At 44.1% G+C, this 27,739-nt stretch overlaps 1 protein-coding gene across 3 annotated transcripts in view; it reads left to right on the top strand.

The window, feature by feature from the left end:
- The window catches only part of PAPSS2 (3'-phosphoadenosine 5'-phosphosulfate synthase 2), a 98,487-nt gene that overhangs the window by 57,593 nt on the left and 13,155 nt on the right, over positions 1–27,739 (top strand). For 2 of the 3 annotated variants that reach the window (XM_029609804.1, XM_029609806.1), the window contains exons 4-11: positions 4,881–5,019; positions 6,536–6,654; positions 6,734–6,847; positions 9,631–9,742; positions 10,748–10,789; positions 15,323–15,528; positions 16,417–16,552; positions 19,194–19,462. In XM_029609804.1, the coding sequence (XP_029465664.1) occupies positions 4,881–5,019; positions 6,536–6,654; positions 6,734–6,847; positions 9,631–9,742; positions 10,748–10,789; positions 15,323–15,528; positions 16,417–16,552; positions 19,194–19,462 (1,137 nt within the window). The remainder of the gene's footprint in view (positions 1–4,880; positions 5,020–6,535; positions 6,655–6,733; positions 6,848–9,630; positions 9,743–10,747; positions 10,790–15,322; positions 15,529–16,416; positions 16,553–19,193; positions 19,463–27,739) is intronic. The other variant, XM_029609807.1, reaches the window with a different exon arrangement.

The raw sequence follows: 27,739 nt of genomic DNA on the forward strand, positions 1-27,739 counted from the left end.
GGGGGGGGGAGAAAAGGAAGGGAATTTTTTGGCGTACAAATCACCTTTTGTGTGCAGAAATCAGGAATGCAGACCTTCAGCACCACTGGACGCCCGATCGGCCCCATACACGAGCACTAGCGCCAGAAAATGTCCTCCTCTGCTGACCATGTCCTCCTCTGCTGACCAGGCGTAAGCTTTGCAGCGCACAGAGCGCATGAGTTAAGCCAGCGCACCTCTCTGCACTGGGGGAGGAGGGGGGTAAATGCCACTGCCTTCAATTCCACTGGGTTGACATAGGCGAGCACTGACCCCTAGCCTCACTGTTGTGCACAAAACCCCTTGCTGCCTGGGGAGTACAGCGTGCACACAAAAGATGTGCACACAGCCGAGTAAAGCTCTGGGCTCTGCTGAGCGCACCTCCGTTCCTCGGCCTTTTCTCTCTTTTCGCAGGGCATTACCAATACAGTACAGTCACCCTGACATTTTCCATGCCCCTCGAGCTCAGACTGGAAGTCTGCACAAAAAAATTCAAAAAAGGTTTGAGGACTTGGCTCTTCAATCAAACCTACCCAGATCTGAACCCCTCCCCCCTCCCCTGTGTTCCACTCTCACTCTGCCTCCATAGGCTCCCCATTCCTCCGCTAGCCCCCTCCTTCTGCCCCCTGTTCCAACTCCATCACCCCCGCATTTATTACGCACCCTGCCCCCCTCACCCTCCCTTCCCACCCTCCCCTCTCAGAGCCCTCACCCCTTATCCTCAGTGCTAACTCCGTACTTTGTTTGTTCCTGCATTTTTGCTACAAAATAGTCAGTTGAATAACATGCTTCCTGTTTGATGCTTACTGTTACCTTGTGGATAATGCCTTTTATTAGTCCTTTGGACAACTGTTCATTTGTCTTGCGCTGTCCTTTTTTCCTCCCTTCTCTTTTCAGAGTTTTTCACTTCCTCACTGTCCTCTTTCCTCTTCCCTGTTTATTAAATTTCTCCTCAGTTTTATGAAAACTGCTATGATGTCTATTCGAATAACGGTATAGAAATCTATTAAATAAATAAATAACGTTTCCCTTCATGACTGTTGGATGACTGAAGATACATAATCCCTTTTTAAAGAGGGAGAGAAACAGTCAAACTAATGTGGCAGTGATCCTCAGACCCTCTTTAGCTCCTCTTCATTGTTTTTGCTGAACAGTGGTGAAAGTTACCACTGCAGTGACGCAACAGATTCCTGGAATGTGGAAAGCAAACCCCAGAGACATAATTTCCTTCTTCCATACTTTGAGCCTGGGCTGTGTTCCTCCTCCCTCACGCAAAGTTTCACTCTTTGCTTTCCCAGAAAATGTCACAGTCAGGGTCTGTGGCATAAAGCAATGATTTCTTTAAGCAAGGAAGATCATATAAAAAAAACAAACAAACCCCCAGCATTATTACCACTTGCACTGCTTGTGTGTCTACGGGGAGCCATACCTCGTAAATATGTTGCATGAGCAACCTGTGAAAAAAACAAGCATAAAATCCCCAAACCAAAGCAAGGCCTAAGACCTCTTTAACTACAGCAGTCACAAAAAACCAGAAAATCTTGGGGTATCTCCCAATCCCTTTGCCTTGCCCTCTCTGTCACATCGGTCCTCGCCTCTTCCCCACATAACCACTGCCAGCAACTGAGCTCTGAAGTGCCCTGTGCAATGTTCCCCTTTATTTCAAAAGGAAACAAAATCTTATCATCTTCAAAATTGCTTTCGTTCAAATGGCTACTTTATTTTTATTCCTTTTATGCAACAGTATATATATATTGCCAGGCCGTTCTTTGTATTTATGTATATTTTAAGCTTGCCCTCACATGTGCAGAAAATGTTAATGTTGCTGTAGGTTATGGGTCTTGTTTATTTAAAGCATGAGTGCTCCTCTGTAGATAATTATCAGTATTCACCCTTTACATGAAAAACAAAACCCACAATACTTGGAACTAGCCTTTGTTTCCATGTGCTTAGATTCTCTCTCCTCCCATGCTGTATTTATCAGAAATCAGCTCAGGGTAGGCCTGAGGGAGGACGGGTATTCTGCCAGTGAGCAAGGGGGAGACAAAGGGTTTCTGACTTGCAAATTATGTAGGAACCCACATTTTGATAAAAAATCATTTTCTCTTGCTGGAGGTGTGTAGTGCTACTTTTTATTACTATGGATTATTTTAATAAACCATGTTCATATCAACTATGATTGCATGGTACTTTAGCTAAATACAGCTTGGAGAACTGACCAGAATTAAGTGAAAGATAACAGAGAACATCTGTTATGGATTTTAAAGGAACTAGGAAATAAACTCTGTTCTCTCTGAGGCACGGCAACCTCCTAAAACTGAAATTTGAGCTTGTGAAATATAGGCCAAAAGATGTGAACTTTGGCAAATCCTAGCCCAGATTTCCTGTGCCTAGAAATCCCGAAAGACACACACTCTGCCAAATTTAACTTTGAGACATGTTTGAAAGATGTCAGAATAGAGAGACTGTTTTGGGATGCAAGCTCATATGAGATTTAGGCTAGATGCGTTGCGTTGACTTCAGGCTATTTGAAGTCGAGTTTTGTCTAGGTTTGGGAGTGTAGTCCATATTTGTTTTATAGATTGTTGTTGAACTGCTGTAGCCAGAACTGCCTTCAGAACTAGTAAGAGTCTGGTTTGTACAGTTTACTCATGAAATAATACGTCTGCTGATTAAAATGTTAAAACGATTACATATTAAGTAGACAATATAAAGTTTCCAGGGGCTGTTAAATAAATGCAGCTTGTAGATGAGATAGGACAAAACGGCAATCCATGGCAGTAACTACAGCAAGCTGCATGGAAACATTTGATTCCCCAGGTTTTCACTGAGGAATGGAAAAGAATCTCCCTAGCAGTGACACAAACTGTAGGGGTGCATTTTTTTTGGAACGGTGTAAACCCTTGCAGAATTAACCAGGAGGAGGAACACTGTGGAGCAGTGAAGAAAGCTGGCGGGGGCTCTGCAGATTATCTTTGGCATAATAAATGTACCTTCTACTACCAAAAACAATGACTGCGGTGATTGACACTTCTTATAAACACTAGTGGCCCAAAAGCAACTAAAGGCAGGGAAAAACAGAAGCAAGTATTGCATCGGTGATGTGAGGAGTACCGACTGGACACGGATTCTAGGGTTCTAATGTAGTCTGTGTTTCATCAGATGTTGTAGTGGACCAGGGAATGAAGCATTTAGAGAATAATTTTCATTAGTGTGCATAACTCCACACAGACACGCATAAACTTAATGCCTAAAGTTAACGCCTGTATTTTCTGAACTGTGCAGCGAGAGCCACACAGTTCATAGAATACCACATATCACCTCCCCCAAAATACACATAGCACCTCCCCAGTAGTGTGTTTTAGTACATGCCTTTTTTTTAATGGCAGGGATCTACAAAGTTTATGCACCTGTTTTATAAAAATATACATGCAAATACAAATATCTGACTCCCTCTCAGTACCCAGTGTGGCAAAGATATTTACTCACAGCCCTCAGCTGCTGACATCAGCAGGGTGTGCCTGGAAGAAGGACATCCAGCCTAGGAGTCTAGTGAGTTACTGGAATTTTCCATGCTAGTCTGGTGAGATGTTTACTTTCCAATTCCCTTCCTGCAAATTAAAACCTGTAAGAGTCTCTAAAGATATAGAAAGGGGTCACAGAATTTAGTTTGCAAGGGCTTCCACATAAAGGGTTCCATAATTCAAGGGCTTATGTCACTTTAGTAACAATGACTCAATGTCCTTCCAGTACCAGGCTCTTTGGAGTAACACAGAACCCTGCAAAAAAGTCACTTAGAACCTGGATAGCAAACCTGCCATACTAAACAGTATTAGCTTCCAGAATGCAAACAGTAACAAACCTGTATGAAAAGACAACACTGCAAATATTCTACCAGTTCCTAAAACACCAATACACCTGCTATTGAGAAAACAGAACAAGCCAGACTGTTACCGATCCATACACAGAACGTTCGTGCTAGCAGAATACCTCACCTTGGTCACAAACATAGAAGATAGACCCTCACCAAATACAGAATAAGGGATAACAAATTAGAAATAGAAATATACAAACAAAACTGAATTCTTTTTTGTTCTGTTATCCACTCCAGCTTCACCCCCACTCCCATTTCCTGTTCCTTAATGATGGGTGGGGGGAGAGGGGGGCAAGAGGAGAGGAGGAGCTGGATTAGGGAGCAGAAGGCTCCTGTTTTGCATGGTCTTCTATCTGCTCCAGGCTCACTCCTTCTCTCCTGGGAGGGGAAGGGCTGGATCAGGCAGCAGCCTGAGATCAGGGTAGGGACTTCCCAGACCTGTCCTGGGGACCTCACAGCCAGTCAAGTTTTCAGGATATTCACAATGAATAAGTATAAAATAAATTTGCATATACAAAGTCTCCCATGATATGCAAACTTATCTCATGCATGTTCATTGTGGATATCCTGAAAACCTGACTATCAATGGGGTCTCCAGAACAGGTCTGGGAAGCCCTGAATTAGGGGAACTGCCCAGTAGTCATCGCACAGAGTCATGTGTGCTCATGCAGTGTGCCCCCTGCTGTGCCCACAGGTAAAAGCAGCTCTGCTGATGATGACCCCTTGAGCCTGCTAAAATTGCAAAATGTTAAAGGTAAAGATGATCAAGTATAGAGCAGAAACTAGAGGGGAAAGCAGAACAATTTTAGACAGTGCTGCTCTTTGGTTGAAGAGTATACATAAACACAGGTTATGGAGGCACCAAAGCTCAGGAGGGAGAAAGAGGGGGTCAAGTTCTCTGAGCTGGTTGACACAGTTTATGCCATCATAAGTACTGTTAGCATTGTATTGTAACACTGATTGCATCTTGTCACTCTTCTCCATACAGGATCGTAAGAAGGCGCACAAAATTCACGACAATGCTGGACTCCCATTCTATGAAATATTTGTGGATGCTCCCCTGGATATTTGTGAAAAGAGAGATGTGAAAGGGCTTTATAAAAAAGCCAGGGCTGGAGAAATCAAGGGTACAGTAGTCAATGTCTTACCTGTGAACTCATCTTCATGTTTTCCTGCTCCTAAATTGAAAAGGTGTGCTGCTGCTCACGAACTGGTATGCATTGCCTGCGGAGCAAAATGGTGCCATTAAGCAAATCACAAAAGAGCCAGGCTGCATTATACACTTAGCACAATTCTATCCATTGTACATTGCGTACGGTACAGGCATTTCTGTGATGGCTAACTTTATTCATGGTGCTGCATAAGCAGGAGATGAACTACCATGACTATTTCCAAGCATTGTGGCATAGCTTGAAAGGCAGGTAAAACACAGGGCACAGATGGGGTTGGGGTGCAGGAATGAAATTCTGTAATGCCTATGCATTATGAATTGGTCTAAAGTGGGTGCAAGTACCTAAAGACATTGCACTCGTTGAAGGGTGGTGGTTGGAGAAAGTGTGGGTGGTGATAGTTACAGGTGACTGAGATCTGATGTAAGAACATCAACTGCAAAGGTTCCAGTCCATCTGAATATTGGGTTATGCCTTCAAGTTCTGAACAGGAATTGGTGATTTCACTGACAGCTTCCAGTGAAGAGACCAATCGGTGGCCAGCCAGTCAAGCTAATAAATTGGCATTAAATACTGGTAGAACTCAGAGCTTTACTGGTATTGACAGCAGCCCCCACAGGAGGAGGTAAGGTATTCTCCTCCAGTCGGGGTTCCCTAGGAGTTCAGAGGGGTGGGGAGAGTTGAGAATTTAAGTGCCCTGATGGAGGATTCAGCCACTACTTAATTTTTTTTATTTATCTCGGGTGGGAGAGAGGGGTTCTGCCTGTTCAGCTCGGCTATTTTTTTTGAGCTTGGGAGGGAGAGGGATCATGTCCCACTGCCCCACATCACAGGACAGGACTCAGCACAGCCTTATGCACAGGCTCACTACCACAGGAAGTCCAGCTCCTTGTCTGGCTGCAGCTCTAGTTTTTCTCCTGTTTCTTGTACTCCATTTTTTTTATACTGTGGATTTGCAGTTCAATGGCTTGCAAATGGCCTGGGAATAGAAAGAGCACGCTTTTTATGTTTAGTGCACTTGTTTTATTCATGGTGCATCTGCATGCTTACTGCATCTCTCAAAGCAACGGGTTTCTACTGCGTGAGTAAAACAAAACCCACAATAAAATTTAGCTCCAGTTGTAATGTGGGCTTTGTCACATTGGCCCCAAGAATTGTGTGGAACACAGGACTGTTCATCTGCACACTGTGTGCAGCTACTCAGGTATACAAGGGGTCCGCACTTGGGCTGGTGGGCAATTTGGATGGAAAGATGGTAGGCTGCAAATTGAAAAAAGTTATTTTCTGCTCAGTGCACTAAAATGATCCGCCCCATTCACCTGCGTAAGATAAAACAGTGGCAGAATGGATACTTCTCATTTGAGTCAGCTAGTTGGCTGAATATCATCAGATGAAATGATACACTGATCATGCTTTTCTGCTCAGTATCTTTTATTGGTACATTGTCCCCTAATCTGGGTTTATTTGTGTGCAGGATTCACTGGAATTGACTCCAAGTATGAGAAACCTGAATTGCCAGAACTAGTATTGAAAACAAATGTTTACACTGTCAATGAATGCATCCAACAAGTGGTGGAGCTACTGCAGCGAGAGGTAGGATTGTTCGTAGCTTTCTGCTTACATTCACTTGATCTGCAGTCATGGACTAACCAAGCGTGTGTGCTCTTGCCAGGCCATAGTCCCCCCTGCTGCTACAAAGGATATTCAGGAGCTCTTTGTACCGGAAAATCAGCTGGACCTAGTACGAGCAGAAGCGGAGACATTGCCCACTGTGCAGATCACCAAGGTAAGATAGGAAGCAACCTGGAAAGAAAAAAGGGTGCGACAGCGTTCACCAATAAATTGTGAAAGATTTTCCTTTTTCCATCTGCTGCAGTAAAAGCAATAAATAAGATTTCTGCGTAAAGCCACGAAGGACTGCATGACCTCTCTCATGTCCCACTGTAAGCCCTTAAGTGCCATTAGGAAGGCAGCCTGGAGCCTGCTACTCCCACTAGTGATATCTATAGTGCTACTGATATATGCAGTCCCGTTCAGATCCATAGAGGAGCCAGTCCCTGCTCCTTGGAGCTCACAGTTAGTCAAGAGGCTTCAGGAAATGTATTCATTATAGTAAACGTGGACTTAGGGAGAGCCATGGTTTAAGTTTAAAAATAAACCTTTACACATGAATATTGTCACTAGATTATCAGTTGTATTCATCTCAGAAGGGGATGATGCTAGGGTGTGCGAGCACAGAGAGGTGCACAGTTTTTGAAAATGTGTTGGAAAATGGAATCTGCTGAATTCACACAACATTCGTCCACTTGTAAATGAGTTGGGGAGTTTATTTATGTTTGTAAAAAGTGTTGCAGTTCAGTGGAAAATCTGCAGTAGATCTGTGGATGCTTACTGGGGATGCTGGAAAAATCTGCAGCCAAAAATCCTACCGACTTTTTTTTTTTTTTTTTGTGAAGGATCTTGGTAAGCATCCAGGCTTACTGAGGAACTGACAGCCAATGGCAAGGGACAGTCTCAAAAGTCCCCTCCCCCCAAATAACAATACTGAGGACATTTAAAAATAATAATAAATTGGTTAACTTATCCAACTAAACTTAGCCTGAAAAGTTATAAGAGGTATTCATCAGGATAAAATGTCCTGTTGAATATTCTTGAATAAAGTTATCTGGATATGCTTGCTCAGCTAACTTTGAAATCTAACTGGCTATGTTTGAATATCACCGGTAAGGTTTCAAAGTTATTTGGGTATATGAACTTGGATAACGTTAACCTTGACTGGCAGATAAAGGATATATCTGGTTAATTAGCGATGCCAAGTTACAAAAAAAAAATAAGAGCGAGCCTGCTGGCCAAGTCCCCGACCCCCACACACCAGACACTTTGTGGCCAGTTCCCCATCCTCCAAAGCCCTTCAAAAGAATAACAGAACAACATCCCTTTTCCTTTCCCAAGTTGGCCAAATATTAAAGAAAACCTGAAGGGCCTCTCCAGAAGGCCCTCCTCCCCTACCTGCCCGTCAACCCAACCCAATGCTTCCAGCCCCACCTGGAACGCTGCCAGACCTCTTACTTTGCCGGAGCTTGCAACAATCGTCCAGCTCCCGGCGCATCCAGCATGCTCTAACAGCAACAGAGCGGAGGATCCAAGGCAGGAGAAGGGAGGGCTGAGAGAACACTGGGGGAAGCGATGTTTTCCCAGGGTTTATCCTATAAATGCCTATTTTATTTTTTGTATTTGGGGTTGTTTTATGAGTGTTTATTGGTGAACACAAAATCAGGAGCCCTAGTTATAATCCTTGTTTATCATGGACCCAGGTTGGATGCAGGCATAGGCAACTGCCTAGGGCTCCAGATTCTGAAGCTGCCAAAATATCCAGATCCAAGAGGAGGCTGTTTCTGCTTGCTTTAAGGCCATGTGCCAGCACAGCTTCAAGGGGGTGATGCCGTGGCATTCTGCCTTTACGCCAGAATCTTAAATCCAGCCGTTATGGACCCAACACCAGTGATTCGGCAACTCCTGCCTGTTTCAGGGGTCGGTGTTGCTGCAGATTGTGCCATGTCCAGCTTAAGAGATGCAGTCCACAAATGTTTAAACTGTTAACATGCATCTGTTACGTGCATTCTTTCCATGGAGATGCAGAATTGCCAGCGTTGGGCCTGTACATGTCACTGATTGATTGTAATCTGTATTTAGGGACCTTCATTTTCTGTTTTATTTTATTTTTCCTGGGAATTTCAGTATTATAACAAAATAAATCAATGGAAAAATTACTTTTCCACTGATTTTTCTCCTGTGTGTTATAACAAAGTTGTTTTCCACTGATTTTTTTTTTTTTTGTTATAACATTGAAATTCCTAGGAAAAATTAGATAATAATTGAAAATGAAGGCCCTTATCTATATTCATGCCAGACTGGTTTATAGACCTTCAGGTGAAATGCAGTATTTTCAGAGAAGTTACATAAGCTTCCTCTGGTGTATGATTAGACTGAGTGCTACAGTCCATAGCACATTTATATGATACCACATAAGTATTCACAATTTTGTCTGTATGCGTATGAAACATGTTTAAAATTTAGTAGAAGCACGTTGCTGAGGGATTGAGCCAGGCTGAAATGTGCCTTATTTGATTGCGAGTCAACCTAATTGACATGTCCTTAACTGGGGAAAACTCAGCACCGCAGATACCTGACCTGCTTCATCGTTACAAAAGACGGAAAATTCAAATTAATAAACTTGCATTTGCAAGTGACGAGGTCAGTTTCAGCTGGTAAGAAATGATGATGCGTCTAATGAGGTCAGCAGCAAGTGTTCAACAGTACTGGGGGAAGAGCAAAGCTTCAGGGAGGGGCAGATTGAAGTTACCACTGCTGGACGAGGTAAACATAAAGGGTATGGTCCAGATTGGGCCTTGAGTGTACCAGACGTTCTTGTATGTGTAATAGTTGGGTGCCGTGTCACCTGCTGTAGTTAACATGACCCGTTTTGTTTAGAGCCAGTATAGACCAAAGAATAAATAAAAAGCTGGTGGAAAAGCAGCTCTCAGTGAACATGATAATTACATTTTTCAGGTGGATCTGCAGTGGGTTCAGATTTTGAGTGAAGGCTGGGCCACGCCGCTCAAGGGCTTTATGCGTGAGAGAGAATACCTGCAGGTTATCCATTTCAACACCCTCCTTGATGGTATGATTTGTTCACATCTTGAAGTTTCCTTAAAGTTTTCCAAATGGCATTTAAAAAAAAAAAAAAAAAAGACAGCAGGAAAATATGAATTAAAACATTCCACATGGTGGATTGCTTGTTGGGAGATTATACAGGGTGGCCCATGGAAGAGTAGCCCGCCTCCAATACCAGTGCCACGCAGGCAGGCTACCTTTCCATGGGCCACCCTGTATTATGTCAAAGGGTAACGACCTGAAGAAGAAACACCCAGGCACCACTAAAAGTTTACTTTGTATGTTGCACATTGTTCTTAATTCAAGAAAAAGATTTAAATATAAAACATGCCACATTTAAAATCTAGGGGGCTTCCCAAAGCTCCCTGGAAAGTTCCATTTGGTGTTTGCTCCTTAGACATGCAGATATCAGGCTGGCCCACCCCGCTAAATAAATAGCAAAGAGAGCATGGAAAGTGTTTCTTGAAGTATCAGTATCCTGGAAAGGTTCCAGAATTATTTCATGTAAAATTCTAAAAGGGCACCCAGCATGCTCAGCATTTCAACACCGTACCTTCTTTGGAAATTCCTGAGTAAGATGCTGCCATGAAAGCTGGATCCATGGGGTACATTATATCGTTCTGGGACTGATTTGCTCTTTTCCCATTGTGTTTCTGAGAAAATAAAAAAAAAAAAGTCATGGCAAACCAGGCCCGTTATCTGCCATGGGTGCTGATGCAACTTATCTAATGGCGTATCCCAAATTGGCAATATTAGAAAAGAACTGTCCGGAATGACTTCTTAGATTGTGATCTGTTGTAGTGTGAGGGGCAGGTCTGCTGCTGTGTGGTGAGGCTTCCTTCCGTGCATAGCATCAAGAGGCATTCCTCAAAAGTGGCTCACTAGGAACAAGCCTGAGGAAGAACTAGCCTTCCAAAGATTTCCAAGTGAATTCATTCGTTTCTTTAGTCATATTGTCAAAATCTTTACAAGTTACTCAATTTCTGTGTTTCCATGATACCCTTTTTCTCAGATGGGCTGGGTAACTCAGATACTCCACTCCAAACATCTCTTGGTGAGTGCACCTTACCTTTCCAAAAGAATGATACAATAAAACAAATTATCTGTCCTACTTTTCTTTATATGTTCCTTTCTCTGTCATTTATATCCAGTTAAATTACTTGGCAATTATTTCCATGGACTTCGAATGAGAGAACGCTAGTATTTAATTAGGTTTCTTACGTGTATATGTTTTTACATTGCTACCTGACATCCTCTTGAATATCCTCTTTCACAAGCTGTTCCAAAGTCATTATGTATCTACTGTGATAACCTACTTTCTAAGCCTTCCTTTAATTAAATTTATTTAGTGAGTGCAAAATCATGAAGCCAAGCAACAACCTCGTTACATACTGTTAGACTGCCCCTAAATTTGTTAAGAGGGCAGTCCTTAATGTAGGTGACTTAGTCTGAATTTCACCACAGCTGCATAAAGGGCTTGCACACAAGCCAGGCAGGTGAAGATAGGCAGCACATGATCCTTGGCCCTCGACTGAATCTATTCAGCAAGGTCCATCCTCGACATGGGAAATCCAACCCTTGGGGTGATGGGTGGGGTTAGTCACAAGGGATTTATTCTTCACTTCCACTTTTATTAAAGCAACATCCCACAGAGGAATATGCAACAAAATGTTAATGGACTATTAATATTAGCTGCTCACGATGTTCCAGCTTGCTAGTTCCACTTTGAAAAACAACCTTTTTTTCTTTTTCTCCTCTTTGCAAAACCTCCATCCATGATTCTTTCCATCTGGCTGTCACCAGAATGTCATTCAGTACAGCCTACACCACAATGTCCTTCCTGTGTACTGTCTTACTCTTCAGCCAGTGAATGCCATTCTACAGGCTTCCCCCTTGGCCTGGCCGTTTTCTATCCTGATGATCCTAGTGCTTACTTAGAATGCCCAGGTATTTGTTTTTAGCATTATGGCAGAGCCCTAGCCATTGAAAATTAGGCTGCTTCAGGGACTCAGTTTTAAATTAGTTTGTTCTACGGGATAGTTCTTGTTTACCATTCTTGCCTTCATGAATTTGAAATATAAGTTTAAAATACAACATGAACTGTCTTCATCCCGCTGACTTCAAAGGCATTGTGAGAAAGTTAAATGAGAATCATCCTATAATTATTCGAGATGATGCTTGTGTGATTTAATTGTCCAAACACATAATAAAACAGTTAGGGGTGTATGTGCTAAACTGTGTTAGGCCTGCTGCAGAGCCCCGGGTTAGTCCATGTTACTTCACATTAGCACTAATTTAGATGTAATGTGGACGAATGAGAAAAACATGAAAATGAGCTGCTGAGCCAGCTACCACAAATTGTGTGAAAAAGCAATGTAATTTGTGCTACCTCGCAGGCAACGCTAAAACTTTACTATGCCTCGGGGAGATGGACTTAAGTTTTAACATTACTCCCACTGGTAATGCGAGTCGCGATCCACCCTCATTCCTGTCAGAAGCATCATGATGTCTTGGTGCCCTAGTCTGCTCTCCTCGCTCCTTCCTTCCCTCCCCCTGCCAGTTGACGTTCTTCCCCCCTCCAACTATCCATTCTGAAGTCCTCAATTGAAAGATGGGGACAAGAAAGAGTATGATTGTCTCTTGCCCCACTGCCGAATTCAAGATGGCAACAACTGACCTTATATGGTACTTTGCCTCATACATTTACACACTGTAGTACACCAATCGTTAAAATTGCTGCTAAAGCCTGTGCTAAACTTTGGTGCGATAACAAACAGTTTTAACATGGTTTAGTACCTAGACCCCTTAATCATCATTCATATCATTTGACACCATTCCAGCACTTATAATCCTACACGGTTGAATAGCAAAGCACAATCAATGAAATCTCTGTATCTAATTCTCTAACTTATTCTCATTATATCAGTGAGTAATTCAACAAAATTGAAATCTATACTCTTGACAACATAATGATGCGGTTACCTATGCATTTAATATTGAAAAAGCATATTTTGCACTTAAGTTGAAAAATAAACCAGTTTTTAATTTTCTTTGGGTCTGCTCTACTGCTTAAGTTGGGTTGTATCTGAATTCAAGAAAGCATGGGACAGACACGGGGATCTCTGAGAGACTGGTAAGGATTATAGAGCTGAGCAGTTGTGTGGGTGGACAGACTAGAGAGGCCGTAATGGTCTTTTCTGCTAGCAGGGATGCTGGCAAAACGGGAGCACATGGTAATGTTCTGAAGCATTGGTAAGGCTGCCTTGGCACTGGCCAGTGACTGTATATTAAAGGACTTTGATATTTGAATGCAGGATGTTGTCTAATTAATCATCACCGTGTTTGATATTTTTCCCAGCGACATTATCCAGTCAACTCTAAACAAGTATTAACCGTGTTCTTCTCAATCTCAAAAGGATATCAGATGCGTTTGGAACCATAAACCTCATACCCGTTAATCACTATGACACACCCAAGGGCTTATTATGTGCATCACTTTTGGTATGAGCCTGGGTCATTTGTTCATAGGTTTCAAAACAGCTATTTAAACAGATTTCTTCACCCACACAATTGTGTTAAATTGTGAACTTATCTTGCTGTGCCAGAAGGTGCTTTCCCCACAACGTGGAACTTCAGAAGGAGCCCCCGATGCTGCGGGACCACGTTTCGAAGTGTCTGTCTTCTTCAGGTGGCAGTGCGCACTGAGGTGCATCAAGAGCGTTCACTAAAAAAAACCAAAAAAAAAAACACGCTTATCGTCGTGAGTGGATCAAGTGGTTCATAAATCATTTTCATTCTGTTACTAAAAGGAATGTGGCATCCACAGAGACCTCATGCAGGAATTTTTCCCCACCAGCACCGAAGGGAATGGCAGTGGCTGTTTACTTCAGTGTGAGAGCCTTCCTTCCCTATCGAGGGTGCCCAGAATGGCTTAGCTCATGACCTAGGCATACACTGGAAGTGGAGTAGATAAAGAATACACATAAATACAATAATCAAAAAGAGGAATGTGTGAAAGAAAGTTCAGCTTGTTCTATTTACTCAAACCAGAGTCTTCTCGCATTACCGCTGAATTTATTCCAAAGCTTTGTGTACAGATTTTACTCTCTCCCAGGGGACTTTTTGATTACCTCCCGACCTGACATTTTCACCACTGCATGTTCATGTTAGGGTCTGTTCTGTGGAATTTCTATTGAAAAATTCTTATTAAATATTTGCTTGCCCTTTTTTACAGCTAGATTTTCTGTACAAGGAGATGAGTGAACATTTCAAGCTGCCTGGTTTCCTTCTTTGGTTCAGAGATTTGCATTTGGTTGTTAGGGGCATGCATACCGATTCTTTTTATTTTGGGGATTTCTGGGGGGAGTTTGTTTTATTTCATTTCATTTTCTGCACTTGTGCCCACAAATTGCAAACAGCATGCACAAAACTCATTTTTCGCACACAGGGGTAGATTTACAAATAGGGCACCCTCGCGTACTTTTGTAGGCGCATCAGGCGCAAACAAAAGTACGCGGGATTTTAGTAGATACGCGCGTAGCCGCTAAAATCCTGGATCGGCGCGCGCAAGGCTACCGATTTCGTGTAGCCGGCGTGCGCCAAGCCGCGCAGCCTACCTCCGAGGCCGCTCCGAAATCGGAGCGGCCTCGGAGGGAATTCGCTAACGCCCTCCCCTCACCTTCCCCTCTCTTCCTCTACCTAACCCACCCCCCGGCCCTGTCTAAACCCCCCCCCCCCTACCTTTGTTGGGGGATTTACGCCTCCCAGAGGGAGAAGTAAATCCCTGCGCTCCAGCAGGCCGCTGGCGTGCCTAGACGTGACCCAGGGGCGGTTCCGGAGGGCGCGGCCACGCCCCCGGGCCGAAACCACGCCCCCGGGCCCGCCCCCGAAATGCCGCATCCCGCCCCGAAAACGGCGCGCCGCTCGGCCCCGCCCCCGACACGTTTTCCACTGAGTGTACCGCTCATCCCCTCCGCCTCTATTTTGCTTAAAATGTTTTGATGACATCACAGTGCACTCTAACCTACCTGAGATTTCAGCTGAACTGGCCTGTATCCTTATAGGAAATAAAATGAAGGATTCTAAGTGTTGGGAGGCATTGAGGGCACATGAAAATTGTGAGCTGAGGGGGATGTTGCTGAGCACGTTGCTGCCTGTGGCACATATTGGAATAAAATTGGATGAATGATTCAGAAGTTATTAGGGGTGGGGGAACCAAACAGAAGTATTTAGGAGGGGGGGGGGGTGACAGACACACAGACATGATGATCTTATAGGGCCAATTTCTCCATAGAAAACAAAGCTAAAATTGCTTGTGCCTTGATACACTTTTTGTGGGTTTTACATCCATGTCATAGGAAAGTACGAGCACGTCAGATTATTCGTTTATTGACCTCTTATAAATTGGTTCAGCATATAAAAACAAAGAGAGAGCAGCTCCTATCGATACCTGCTTATAAATATGCATCTTTGCTGAACCATCTAATGCTTGGAACATTGCAGCTGCAGTGCAGTTACAGTGCGCCTACGTTGCTGATCGGTGGGCTGCATTTCTAAAGCCTGTAATGTGGCGGGGTTGTTCCTCCAGGTGGCATCATTAATCAGAGCATCCCCATCGTGCTGCCCATTTCTGCGGATGACAAGGAGCGCCTGGAGGACTGCACTGCTCTTGCACTGGTGTACAAGGGAAAGAGGGTGGCCATCCTCAGTAGCCCGGAGATCTACGAGCATAGGAAGGAGGAGCGCTGTGGTCGCGTGTGGGGCACCACATGCACCAAACATCCCCACGTAAAGGTAGGTGTCCTAACTCAGGTGAAATCAACTTCACTATGAGCGAAGCAAGCAAAACCCGTTTCCTTCACTGTGAAATATGCCACTGCTGTTTGCATTATTAGAAACTTAAGCTACAGAGAACGAGGAATAGGTGGTGTTAGCATTTTATTTCTTTGTATATCGTACCTTCCTGTGACACCCTCGTAGGAAGATCATTGCTCTCCTCTCCACAAAAGCTTCAATATTATCACCCTCTTAAATGGCAGCAGCTCAGTCAATTGAGGGATATGTTATTTTGGGCTATTGCCATATCAAATGGTGTGTAATGCAAGATAAATAACATTCTATAAGGCCCTTGCCTAAAGGTGTTTATGGTTTGTTCAACCTTTTGACCTCGGTGATATTAACTTTCCAGAGGTCACACAGTGAGTGGTGGGAATAGAATCCAAACCTTGGTCTCCAGACAAGGCTTTAAGGTCAAACACCTTGGCTGCATTGTCAGATCATGACATAACAAGATGTTAACCGGAGTCAGAAGCAACACAGAAATCTAATCTGTGGCATAATAAGCTAAGGATCAATGTCAAAAATGTGCAAATGCATGTAGAGATATTTCCAGGTTCATATTCTCAGCCATGCTGATAAAGCACATGTTTGTGCCATAAAACATTTTTTAATGGAGGATAGCAATAATTTTAATTTTTTATCTCTTTTAGAGGAATATTGTTAAAGCAAATAAGTAAATCGAAAACAGCTCTTTTTGCCCTGACAGCAGTGGCATACATAGACTGCAGACCTCTAAAGGCCTTTAGTATCTAATGCTGCCAGGCTAGTTACTTGCACGAGGCTCCTTCTGCACAAACTAGGACTGAAATAGATTTAAACTGCCTGATATGATGTGTGTTTCAGATGGTGATGGAAAGCGGGGATTGGCTGGTTGGTGGAGACCTTCATGTGCTGGAGAGGATTAGGTGGAATGACGGTTTGGATCAGTACCGGCTGACACCCCTAGAGCTGAAAGAGAAGTTTAAAGAACTGAATGCCGGTGAGCATGTCACATCATCACATAAAGCACCATTGTTCCCATGTAGGAAGCACTGAGCATGCTGGGGCCCAGGAAGGAACCAGATGGGGATTGTCTGGTTGGTGCTGTAGTCTTCAGCCAGTGATGGATTGAGACTTGGGGAGCCTCTGCTGCCATAGGTTGACTGTTTTATAGGCCTGTGCCTACCGTACCTGCTAGGTAATCTGGCACTACCTTTAGCTTGCATCTCATTCTGAAAGAATAGTCATTGTTCTGAAGCAGCTCTGCTAGTAATAAGGTAAATGTGGCTAGTACATATTAGGCTTCATCTAACTAGTTGAAGTGTGATAGCTAACTGCAAACTATCTTTCTTGCATCCAATGGTTGTTTTGGTTTTTTTTAAAAGCATTCTACAACAAGCATGTTTATGTGATTTATGTGATTTATATTCTGCTTTTTCAGGCTCTTCAAAGCACATTACGTTCAGGTATTGTAGATATTTCCCTGTCCACAGAGGGCTCACAATCTAGTATTACTATATATATATTACTAGTAATCTACATACTACTAGAAAGTGTGATCCAGAAAGGAAGATCCTCTAAATATTCATATTTAATAATTAGTCTGTTAGATACTTGAAATGGTGCAGCTGCCATGACTTTAAAATCTTGTTTTGCAATGAGACCTTGTATAACACTGTTTCTTTTCAGAAACAAAGAAAAGGAAAGAGATGCTAGTTTTGGCAATGCCTACCTACGGTAGTTTCCACATTTGGATACCCAGCTTTCGGTCTTTCCTAAAGCCTGGTTCTTTCCTGGACCCCAGCAAACTCGGTGCTTGCTACATGTGAAAACATCTCCATGGAAGGGAGCAAAATACTTTACTAGCCAAGCAGTGTAGTGCAAGTTAATCCATGGTAGATGAAAAGCACTGGTGCCACTGACAGATGAATTTATAAGGGACACTGGCAAGACAACAGTAAGATTATTCTAATAGCTTGAGATGCCGTGGCTTGTTTTACTGTTCTTCATACAGTGCTCACAACTTTTAAGTGTATGCTTCTATGGCAGGTGTATTTTCATGGCAAGTGTTCCTACCCAAGATATTTAATGCAGTGCAGGGTGACACTAATACAATCATTGCCCAGTGGATTTGAAGGTAACCCTGTGGTGCTGGGAGCCAAGGCTGGTTGATCTACTTTAGAACAATGGCTGGTATGTAGGTGCAGTGGTGGGATCATATCACTGAAAATAACTTCAGAGACCGGGGGAGAAAATCAGCTCTGCCCAGTACAGCCACAGGAGCTCTCTCTGAGGAGCACTCATTCAGCATCTCTGTCTTTGAAGAAGGAAGGAAAGGAGAAGGGGACATGGCAAGTGGACCATGGTAGTCCACTGACCAATAGAGTCATGCTGAGATTGGAGAACCTAGATATGTCCTCCTTAGTTGCTTCAACCCATGATGTAAGGCTGAGAAGGCAGTTCACAGTAGGAGAGGAGTCCCTGCCTCCTGCAAATCCAGAGAGTGGAAGAGTAGCCTAGTGGCTAGAGCAGTGGGCTACAAACCAGGGTTCAAAAAGAAGCCGGGACGTACGCACGTATATACCTGTGCATGCATCATAACATCTGTATCGTGGAAATGTTCCTATGCTTCCATACCATTTCAAATGGGTCATATATAATCATTGGTCTGCCAGATTGCACTATCAGTGGCTTATTGTTTCTGAAGTTTTCATATATATTGCAAATATTATTAGTCTGAAGCACACATTTAATAAAGGAATGACTTCTCTTTTGTAAATTCGCCTGACCTAGTACTGTGTTTTGAGGAGCTCTGCTTCAGGGACTAAAGCTGCACCCAGAATCTTCATTTTCTCTTCATGCTGACTGTTTAATCTGTGAAACTCAGCATACACCACGGGATTAAAACAAGTATATTATATATTGTAACACAAGTCTTGCATTGCCACAGCTGGCAAAAAACGATTGTACAAACATTCCCAGATCACGATTTCCTTCTTCACTTAGCGTTCCTAAGATGTGCCATATTGGGTCAGACCAATGGTTCATTGAGCCCAGTATCCTTTCTTCAGCAATGGCCAATCTGGGTCATTTGGAAGTACCCGGCAGACCTAATGGGGAGATTCATTCCCTGTTGCTCATTCCCAGAAGAGGTAGTGAATTGCAAGCCTATCTGGGTAATAATAGTTAATGGACCGGCCCTCCAAGAATTTGTTCAAACTTTTCTAAAGTCAGTTATACTATTAGTCTTGATCACTCAGATGGAGGATCTGAACCGATGAGACTGAAGGAACATTATACTACATCTTAAACAAAACTTTTATTTTAATACCTACTGTTGTTTTTTTCTTGTTGGAACCGTGCATACTTTCAGAGATCCAAAGAATATGAGAAATGCTTCTAAAGTACGAACTGTGGTGCATTACTATACCATTACTGTCAGCTAGACATATATGAAGAACTCCAATTTAAACATGTTATTCTGTTGAGTTTTTTTGGTCACAATATCTATAATCTTTCTCAAAAGACCCTAAAAATAAAAGGATTCCTTGATCGGTTGCTCAGTGTAGGCCTGATTCCTGTAAGCAAGGTATAGTATGGTGTTATATTACTGAAGTTCCTTTTGTTTATTTCTTCTCTAGATGCTGTTTTTGCATTCCAGCTGCGTAATCCTGTCCACAATGGCCATGCTTTGCTGATGCAGGACACCAGGCGGCGTCTCCTGGAGAGGGGCTACAAATATCCTGTCCTCCTTCTTCACCCACTGGGCGGCTGGACCAAAGACGATGACGTGCCATTGGAATGGCGCATGAAGCAGCACGCGGCAGTGCTTGAGGAGGGGGTCTTAGACCCAAAGACCACTGTGGTCGCCATCTTCCCATCTCCAATGCTGTATGCTGGGCCAACAGAGGTAGCGCACCTTCTCAAAAATGAACTCAGAATGTGGTGACTTAGGGACCAGGGCTGTTCTGGAAAGTAGCTAAGGCTTCCTAAAGTCATAAGAATATAAGACATTCCCTTACTGGGTCAGACCCGAGGGTCCATCAAGGCCAGCATCCTGTTTCCAACAGTGGCCATTCCAAGTTACAGTACCTGGCAGGTAGCCAAACTTCACCACAAGTACCCAAAAGCACCCTAAATATTCAGAAGATAACTCACTTCTGTTTGCTAGCACAGCAATAGGTAAAGCTCTGAATTTCTTCAGCCTTGTGATACAAATATTTGGAAAATCAAGTCTAGCTACAATGCAGCAGTAATAGAAAATTGTTATCATCCTTGGATGCTTTTTAGAGTGCAGTAAAGTACAGCACAGAACTACACATATTTCTAGGCAGAGAAACGTGGTAGAATGGAGAGGGAGGGCGTTCTGCTCTTAGTGTTTGCACGGTGCTGCGTATATCCTGCAGCGCTATAGAAAGGTTGAGTAGTAGTGTTAGGAATTGTGGACCCTTGACCCGAGGTGATGTTAACGCTACCTGAGGGGATGGGCCCCGCAGGTCCCCACCTTCGGGAGGTGAGGCTGGCTGGGAACATGATAGAGGTCTTTAAGATCATGAGAGGTCTTGAATGAGTAGATGTGAATCGGTTATTTACACTTTCGGATAATAGAAGGACTAGGGGCACTCCATGAAGTTAGCATGTGGCACATTTGAGACTAATCAGAGAAAATTCTTTTTCACTCAATGCACAATTAAGCTCTGGAATTTGTTGCCAGAGGATGTGGTTAGTGCAGTTAGTATAGCTGGGTTCAAAAAAGGTTTGGATGGGTTCTTGGAGGAGAAATCCATTAACTGCTATTAATCAAGTTGACTTAGGGAATGCCCACTGCTATTACTGGCATCAGTAGCATGGGATCTTCTTGGTGTTTGGGTAATTGCCAGGTTCTTGTGGCCTGGTTTGGCCTCTGTTGGAAACAGGATGCTGGGCTGGATGGACCCTTGGTCTGACCCAGCATGGCAATTTCTTATGTTCTTATGTTCTTACCAAAGGCAAACAGGAACTTCGCCAGTACCAGCCCTCGTTCCCTGCAGGTTGAGCCCTTGGGTGCCGGGGCCAGCTGGTCTTAGGCGCACCTCTGTATGGCTGGTCCCAGAGAGAGGAGGTGGCTGGAGGAAAGGAGTGTCAGTAAGGTTAGGTATAGTCCAAGACCAAGGTACTCTTGGAGGGAAAGGGAGAGAAGGCCTCACGGGTTGAAAGGCCAGTGCAGTTCCGAGGACAATGGGGCAGGACCACGTGGGAGTGCCCCTGAGGAGAGGGGGTGCAGAAGCAGAGGCTTGTACTCTGATATGCTGAAGTAGGGCTAGAGCGGGGGATCCACTGTAGCAGGTATGAGTAGAGTAGTAGCGCAGAGGCACTGCCTGAGACTCAGCAGTGCAATAGCAAGACCTTGCAATGTGGAAGCGCTGAGGGGTGCCCCGAGGAGCAGAGAAACAGAGACAGACCAGTAATGTCACAGCACTGAGCCAGGTCTTGAAGAGAGAAAGCACTGAAGCAGGAACTCTGATGTAGAAATGCTGAGCCAGGTCCCGAGGAGCGGTAAGCGCAGTGACTGGGTCCCAGGTGAGGTAGCGCTGAGCCAGGCCCCGAGGAGCAGGAAGCGCAGAGACTGGGTCCCAGGTGAGGTAGCGCTGAGCCAGGTCCTGAGGAGCAGGAAAGCGCAGAGACAGGATACCAACGTGAAGCACAGGGATCCAGAGAGCAGGAACAACAGATCCGAAGTACTGGAGCAAGCACCAGAAAGGAACCAGGGAACTCGTTGCCAAGTCGGTTAGTGGTGGCTGTTATGTCATCAGCCGGGGACGAGCCTGAAGTTCCTACCATTGGCCCTTTAAAGGGAGGACAGATGGCGGGCTCCCTGTGCTCCACGCTGGTCGGCGGTGTCCCAGCCGCCACGTGGAGCACAGGGAGCCAGGAGGAACGTGGCGGCAGCAGCTGGCCACAGCCGCGAGTGTACCGGCAGTAGAGAGCCAAGCATGACATGATGTGATTTGAACCGGCTGCGGTGGCCGCGGCTGGCAGCTATAACAAGTAGTAGTAGTATTTGCCAACATCTGCTCCATTACTAAGTTATGCAATGATGTAAAAGACAACCCTCTGTTTGTGTGATGCCTTGGTTTATGAGCGGAGATGGATTTAGGGTTTTGCCACCCCTAGGCGCTGTAGCTGCTGTTGCGCCCCAGACCCCTCTCCCCCCACCTGTAAGATCTAAGGCACGGCCCCCACCGTGTGGCAAAAATTGGAACATTCTGAACCACATTTAGTAATTTTCCAACCTTGCTTGTATCTGTATAATTTAAAGTTTCTATTGGGTAAGGAAAAGGGAGCTTAAGTATCAGTACAGGGATGAGATCTCAGGGATGGGCAGAAGAAAAGGGGAGGGTGAGAGGACCAGAGGTGGGGAGAGGAAAAGAGGAGGACCAGTGATGGTGGTGAGGAGAAAGTAAAAGGAATGGGCATAGGAGGGAGGAGGAGGAGAAGGAAAGAGGACTGTGGATGGAGGAGGAGAAGTGGAATGGACAGGGAAGGGGGAGGATGGGAGATGGGGAAGATCGAGGAAAGGGGGAAATCAGAAATCTGGGATGGGAGAGGAAGGGAGGCTCTGGGATTGAGGAAGGGGGGAAGGGAGCAGGATATGTTAGGGGGTGGATTCCAAGATCTGGAGAGAAGAGAGAGGAAGGAAGGGAGATTCCAGGATCTGGGGAATTAGAATCTGAGATCAAAGGAGAGGGAACCTGAATTGCAGTGTGCGGGTGGGAAGAGAGAAGGCAGGTATTCCTACTATGCTCTGGTCCTGCTCCCCCCTTACATTCCCTCTCTAACCTCTCAATCTGGCACACAAACATACACCAGCACCACTTCTCTCTCACACACACACACAAACATGCCTCATCCCTCCAGCTGATCCATTCTCATCCCCAGCCTCTCATCTTACCCCCCAATGATTCTTGTTCAGCCGCTCCTGACCTTACCAAAATAATCCCCTTTGTTCTGTGTGCTCCCCTCCCATCCTGTTCCCTTGATGTTGCCTGGAAAGGGAGAGACTGGATCAGGAAGCAGAGGGTTATTCTCTGCTGAGTGAGATTCAGCAAAAATGAAAGGCAGTAAATCATAAGAACATAAGACATGCCATACTGGGTCAGACGGGGTCTATCAAGCCCGACATCCTGTTTCCAACGATGGCCAATCCAAGTCACATGTACCTGGCAAGTACCCAACATTCGATAGATACCAAGCTACTATTCCTTATTGATTAATAGCAGGTTATGGACTTCTCCTCTAGGAACTTATCCAAACCTTTTTTAAACCCAGTTACACTAACTGTGGTAACCACATTCTCTGGCAATGAATTTCAGAACTTAATTATGCGTTGAATGAAAAATAATTTTCTCCAGTTTGTTTTAAATGAGCTACTTGCTAACTTCATGGAGTGCCGTCTAGTTCTTTTATTGTCTGAGAGAGTAAATAACCGATTTATATTTACCTGTTCAAGTCCTTTCATGATTTTGTAGATCTCTGCATATGCCCCCTCAGCCATCTTTTCTCCAAGCTGAATAGTCCTAACCTTTTTAGCCTTTCCTCATAGGGGAGTTGTTCCATTCCCTTTATCATTTTGGTTCCCCTTCTCTGTACCTTCTCCATCACAATTATATCTTTTTTGAGATGCGGCGACCAGAATTGTACACAGTATTCAAGGTGCGGTCTCACCATGGAGCGATATAGAGGCATTATGACATTTTTCGTTTTATTAACCATTCCCTTCCTAATAATTCCCAACATTCTGTTTGCTTTTTTGACTGCTGCAGCACACTGAGATGATGATTTTAAAGTACTATCCACTATGATGCCTAGATCTCTTTCCTGGGTGGTAACTCCTCATGTGGAACCTAACATCGTGTAACTATAGCATGGGTTATTTTTTCCTATATGCATCACCTTGCATTTATTCACATGAAATTTCATCTGCCATTTGAAAGCCCAATCTTCCAGCCTCACTAGGTCCTCCTGCAGTTTATCACAATCTGCTTGAGATTCAACTACTCTGCATAATTTTGTGTCATCCACAAATTTGATCTCCTCACTCGTCGTACCCCTTTCCAGATCATTTATAAATATATTGAAAAGCACCAGCCAACCTGCTGCCCACCAGATTTTTGCCACCTTAGGCACAGGCCTAGAGGCCTATTGAGTTTGGATATATTACTTTGCTCCTGACATCCTGCACTTCTTTATGCTCCTGGCTTGCTGTTTCTGTCTGCTCTTGACATCCTGTTGTAATCTGCTTCTTCCACTGGTCACCTTCAGTAACAGCAGAGGAGGTGAGTTACACCTCTGCAACCCTGGAAGAGTTCACAGCACTGGGTTCATCCAATGGGGCCCAGATAACTTCTGAGAGGTCCAAGGGCAGACTTATCTAAACAAAGGGTCTGCACTTCTGCTATAGTTCCAAAACATAATTTATTCCAAAGAACAAATTAATGTCAAGTTTCAAAAGGCATAAAAATCAGTTTTGTCAAGATGCACAGAAGAACAAAACACAAAAATCTTGAAGGAAGAACAGTGTTCAAAAAAGGCAAGCAGTCACTTACAGCTGCAGCACAGCCTCCATGCACAACACAAGCTTCTCCTCAATTGTTACTTCAAGCTCTCAGAAGTCAACCCCAATGTCTTTATGTAAACTTCACATGACCATTCCTATAGGCCTTCCACAGCCCAGCTCACTGTTCTTCTCTCAAGAATTGGGATCTTTTTAGGAGGACTCCAACTGCCGTGTACAGACGTTCCTCCAAGTCCGCTTCTTTACCCCTAGGAGGGTGTGAACAGTTATATTCTCTCTCTCTCTCTCTCTCTGCAACACTCACTGGCTTACTTTAAACCTGCTTGGTGAGGAATCTCCTCTCCTTTCTCTACCATAACTTCACACCTCAACCCAGCACTCCTTAGCTCCTGGCAGGAAGCACTATTTATACTCCACCCCTGCCCATCCTGCAAAGGGAAGGAAAGAAAAAAAGCTTGCATCTTGTAGAGCCATTGTTTACCCACAGCTCTGTTACTCCTATTGAACTTTCTTAAGACAGAGGGAACACTCCAGACCTCTCGCCTCTCTTTAGAAACCCTAGGCAGGGTTAAGTTCTGCTGCTCTGTGCTCCTGACTTCCTCTTTCTCTGTTCAAGGTGTCCTGCGCTACTTGGTGCTCCCGATTTCCTCCACTTCTCTATGCTTCTTTGTCAGGATCTAAAAGACAATGCAATAGTTGCAAAGTGATGTCTAATGCAAGATGACAAAAGATAAAAAACAAAATGTGTTCCCACACTTACAGATTGCAGGAAAACAAGCAAAGTAATCCAAAAGATGCAGTCTTCCTTATTGGGTACTCTGAGGAAAGAGACTCGATTCAGCTCACTATATTTCGGCGCAGCCTTATTCAGTCCCCACAATAAGGGCTCAGGAGATGTTCTGCCATCACAAAACTCTCTGCTGGTTACTGCTTAAGAACAGATGAGTGAACAGCGTGGGCTTACCTATAGCCATTTGGGATCATTGCTGGACATAACCCAGCCCAAAGTACCAGGGAAGATAACATCACTACAGCTTCCCCAATTCCTCATCAGTTGCAGAGCGCCCGTCTACCACTTCCACTGCCAATGGTTCAAAACCCCAACTGACCTAACATCCTGCTGTGCTCCTGATGTTCTGTTTCTCTCTGCTCCTAATCTCCTGTACTCCTCACAGGCTGCACTTCTCTGTGTTTCTGGCGTCCAAATTCTCTCTGCTCCTGATCTCCTGTACTCCTCACAGGCTGCATTTCTCTGTGTTTCTGGCGTCCAAATTCTCTCTGCTCCTGATGTCCTGTACTTCTCACAGGCTGCACTTCCCTGTGTTTCTGGCACCCAGTTTCTCTTTGCTCCTGATGCCCTTTGCTATTGACTTCTTGTGCTCCTCTTATGTTATGGGGAGGTGTGGCTCCTCTTGAATTTTTTTGTTTTGCTGGAATTCATGTTCACTCTGGCAGCATTTTACATGGAAGTCTGGAATGCTAATATATGGGCCGATACAGTAAAGCACGGCCCGGCTTGCGCGCTTTTTAACGTGAATTGGACGCGCGTTTTAGACGCGTAAGACGGACGCGCGAGTCAGTATATGCTCTACCGCGTCCTAAGCACGTGCTATAATTCAACATTGTGTGCTTTCTGTGCTACGTTACAACAACCAGATAATTTTGGGGTTAATAAAAATGAAGCAGGAGGGCATCCAGAGACCCCGCTTTCCCCATTGGGTTCCAAATGAAATCTGTATGGTCAGTGTTTCCTTCTCCTTCCTGCTCCTCTCTTCATTTCAATTAGTCCTACTGATGAAGCAGAACTGGAGGAAGCATTGTATTTAATATTTCAGTTAGAAATGATAAGAAAATCATTAAGGTCTCTCTTTCTTATTATGAACTATCTGTCATTTTTGAGGAGATATTTGTTTAGAAAGAGCCTTCTTCATACCACAGCCACCATTATGACCTGGATTGCCAATTGTCAGTAAATTTACAGACAGTCAGTAAGAAATAAACAAAAATGGCATGTTAGTAAAAACGTGTCTTGGTGCACAGAGGGATGAATCTCGGCATAGTAAGTCCAGCAGTGCACAAAATGGTAATGGTAAAACATGTATCAGTAAAAATCTAGCACACTGTCAGTAAAAATCTAGCACACTGTCAGTAAAAAAACATTTTCATGATTTGGTAACCCTGATTATGACTTAAAGCAGCAGCACTAGCCAGAGGTGTTGCTGGGTAATTAAAAGACTCGGGGCATGTGCCTTTGGAACTCCAGCCCATATGGTCTCCCCCTGTGATTCTGATAATTGAATTCAACAATCACAATCAGCCTCTATCCTCTACCATCCTGAGAACATTTTAAGAAATTGGCACCAGCCTCACTGGAAGAAACAAAAGGATGCACGGTACTGCCCGATTCTTACACCATCAGTGATGTCCTGCCAGGTTTTTTTTATCAGTGGGCTCTCATCATTTCTGTTCCACTTGGTGAGGCACTCCTTGTTTTCACAAAATTATTTAACTCTCCACATAGGGCATACAGTAACTTACCGCCGAAAATTACATTCTTATATGGGATTCTAACCTTTTACTGGATCAGCGTCTAAAAACATTGTACATGAGCTTTTGAAACCTTCTTCAGATGTCACATCAATGACATTATACACATCTGAAGAGGAGCCCTATGTGGTCTCGCTAGCTCATGTGTAACATTTATGGTAACACATCCATCCAATAAAACCGATCACAGCCTGCAGAGAATGCAGTGTGCTCGAGGAGTTGTACAACTGCTAGATCACTGCATTACAAATTCCTGTCACCAAACTGAAAATAAAATGCTTCTTACTACCTAGGCTATCTGGGTGGGGTTTCTTGCATTGGTCTCTGTCTCTTTTTCCTGATGTCCTCGTCTGTCTTTTCTTAACTCCTTTTTCAGGCTCTCCTTTCCATTTTAGTTTTTTTCTCTTTCTTGTGCCTTCATTAGTTCCTCCTCATCTCTGAAATCTATCTTTCCTTCATTTGTCTCTTCTTTGTTCTAAATCTCTCCCTTATATTAGCATTACTTCACTCTCCCCGTCCTCACAAACCTGGATCTCATCCCTCTTTTTCCCTTTCTCATGTCCTTCATCTCTCACACACCAGTTCTCCCCATCCCAACACTTCATTTCTCCAGCTCTCCTTTCCATACTACTCTCGTCCTCCATTTTCCCATAATTGGGTTGGAGGAGGATGAGGTGAGGGAGATCCATATCAGAGATTGGAAGGAGGAAGGCTTTAAGAGAGAGAAAGAGGAGTGATAGTGCTATGTGAGAGCCATAAGAGGTGATGGAGCATGCATAATAGAAAACCAGACAGGATATTGGGAGTGGGAGGGGAGATTATGCAAGGAGTTGACTGAGGTAAGAGTGACAGAATATGGTTTGGCAGAGTATCAGAGAGGTTAATTGGGGGGGGGGGGGGAATGAATCAGAGTGGGGATAATGGGAAGAGGGATTCAAACTGGAGGGGATAGGAGAATGTGAGAGGAGGTAAAATGGATGGTTGAGAGAGAGTGAGAAAATCAATGTGGGGATGTTGTGGAACGGTATGAGAAGGGGAAAGAAGGGAGCCAGATAGCAGGAGATTGATGGAGATATATATAGACAG

Source organism: Rhinatrema bivittatum, chromosome 7 (assembly GCF_901001135.1).
Source record: "Rhinatrema bivittatum chromosome 7, aRhiBiv1.1, whole genome shotgun sequence".
Lineage (NCBI taxonomy): Eukaryota > Metazoa > Chordata > Amphibia > Gymnophiona > Rhinatrematidae > Rhinatrema > Rhinatrema bivittatum.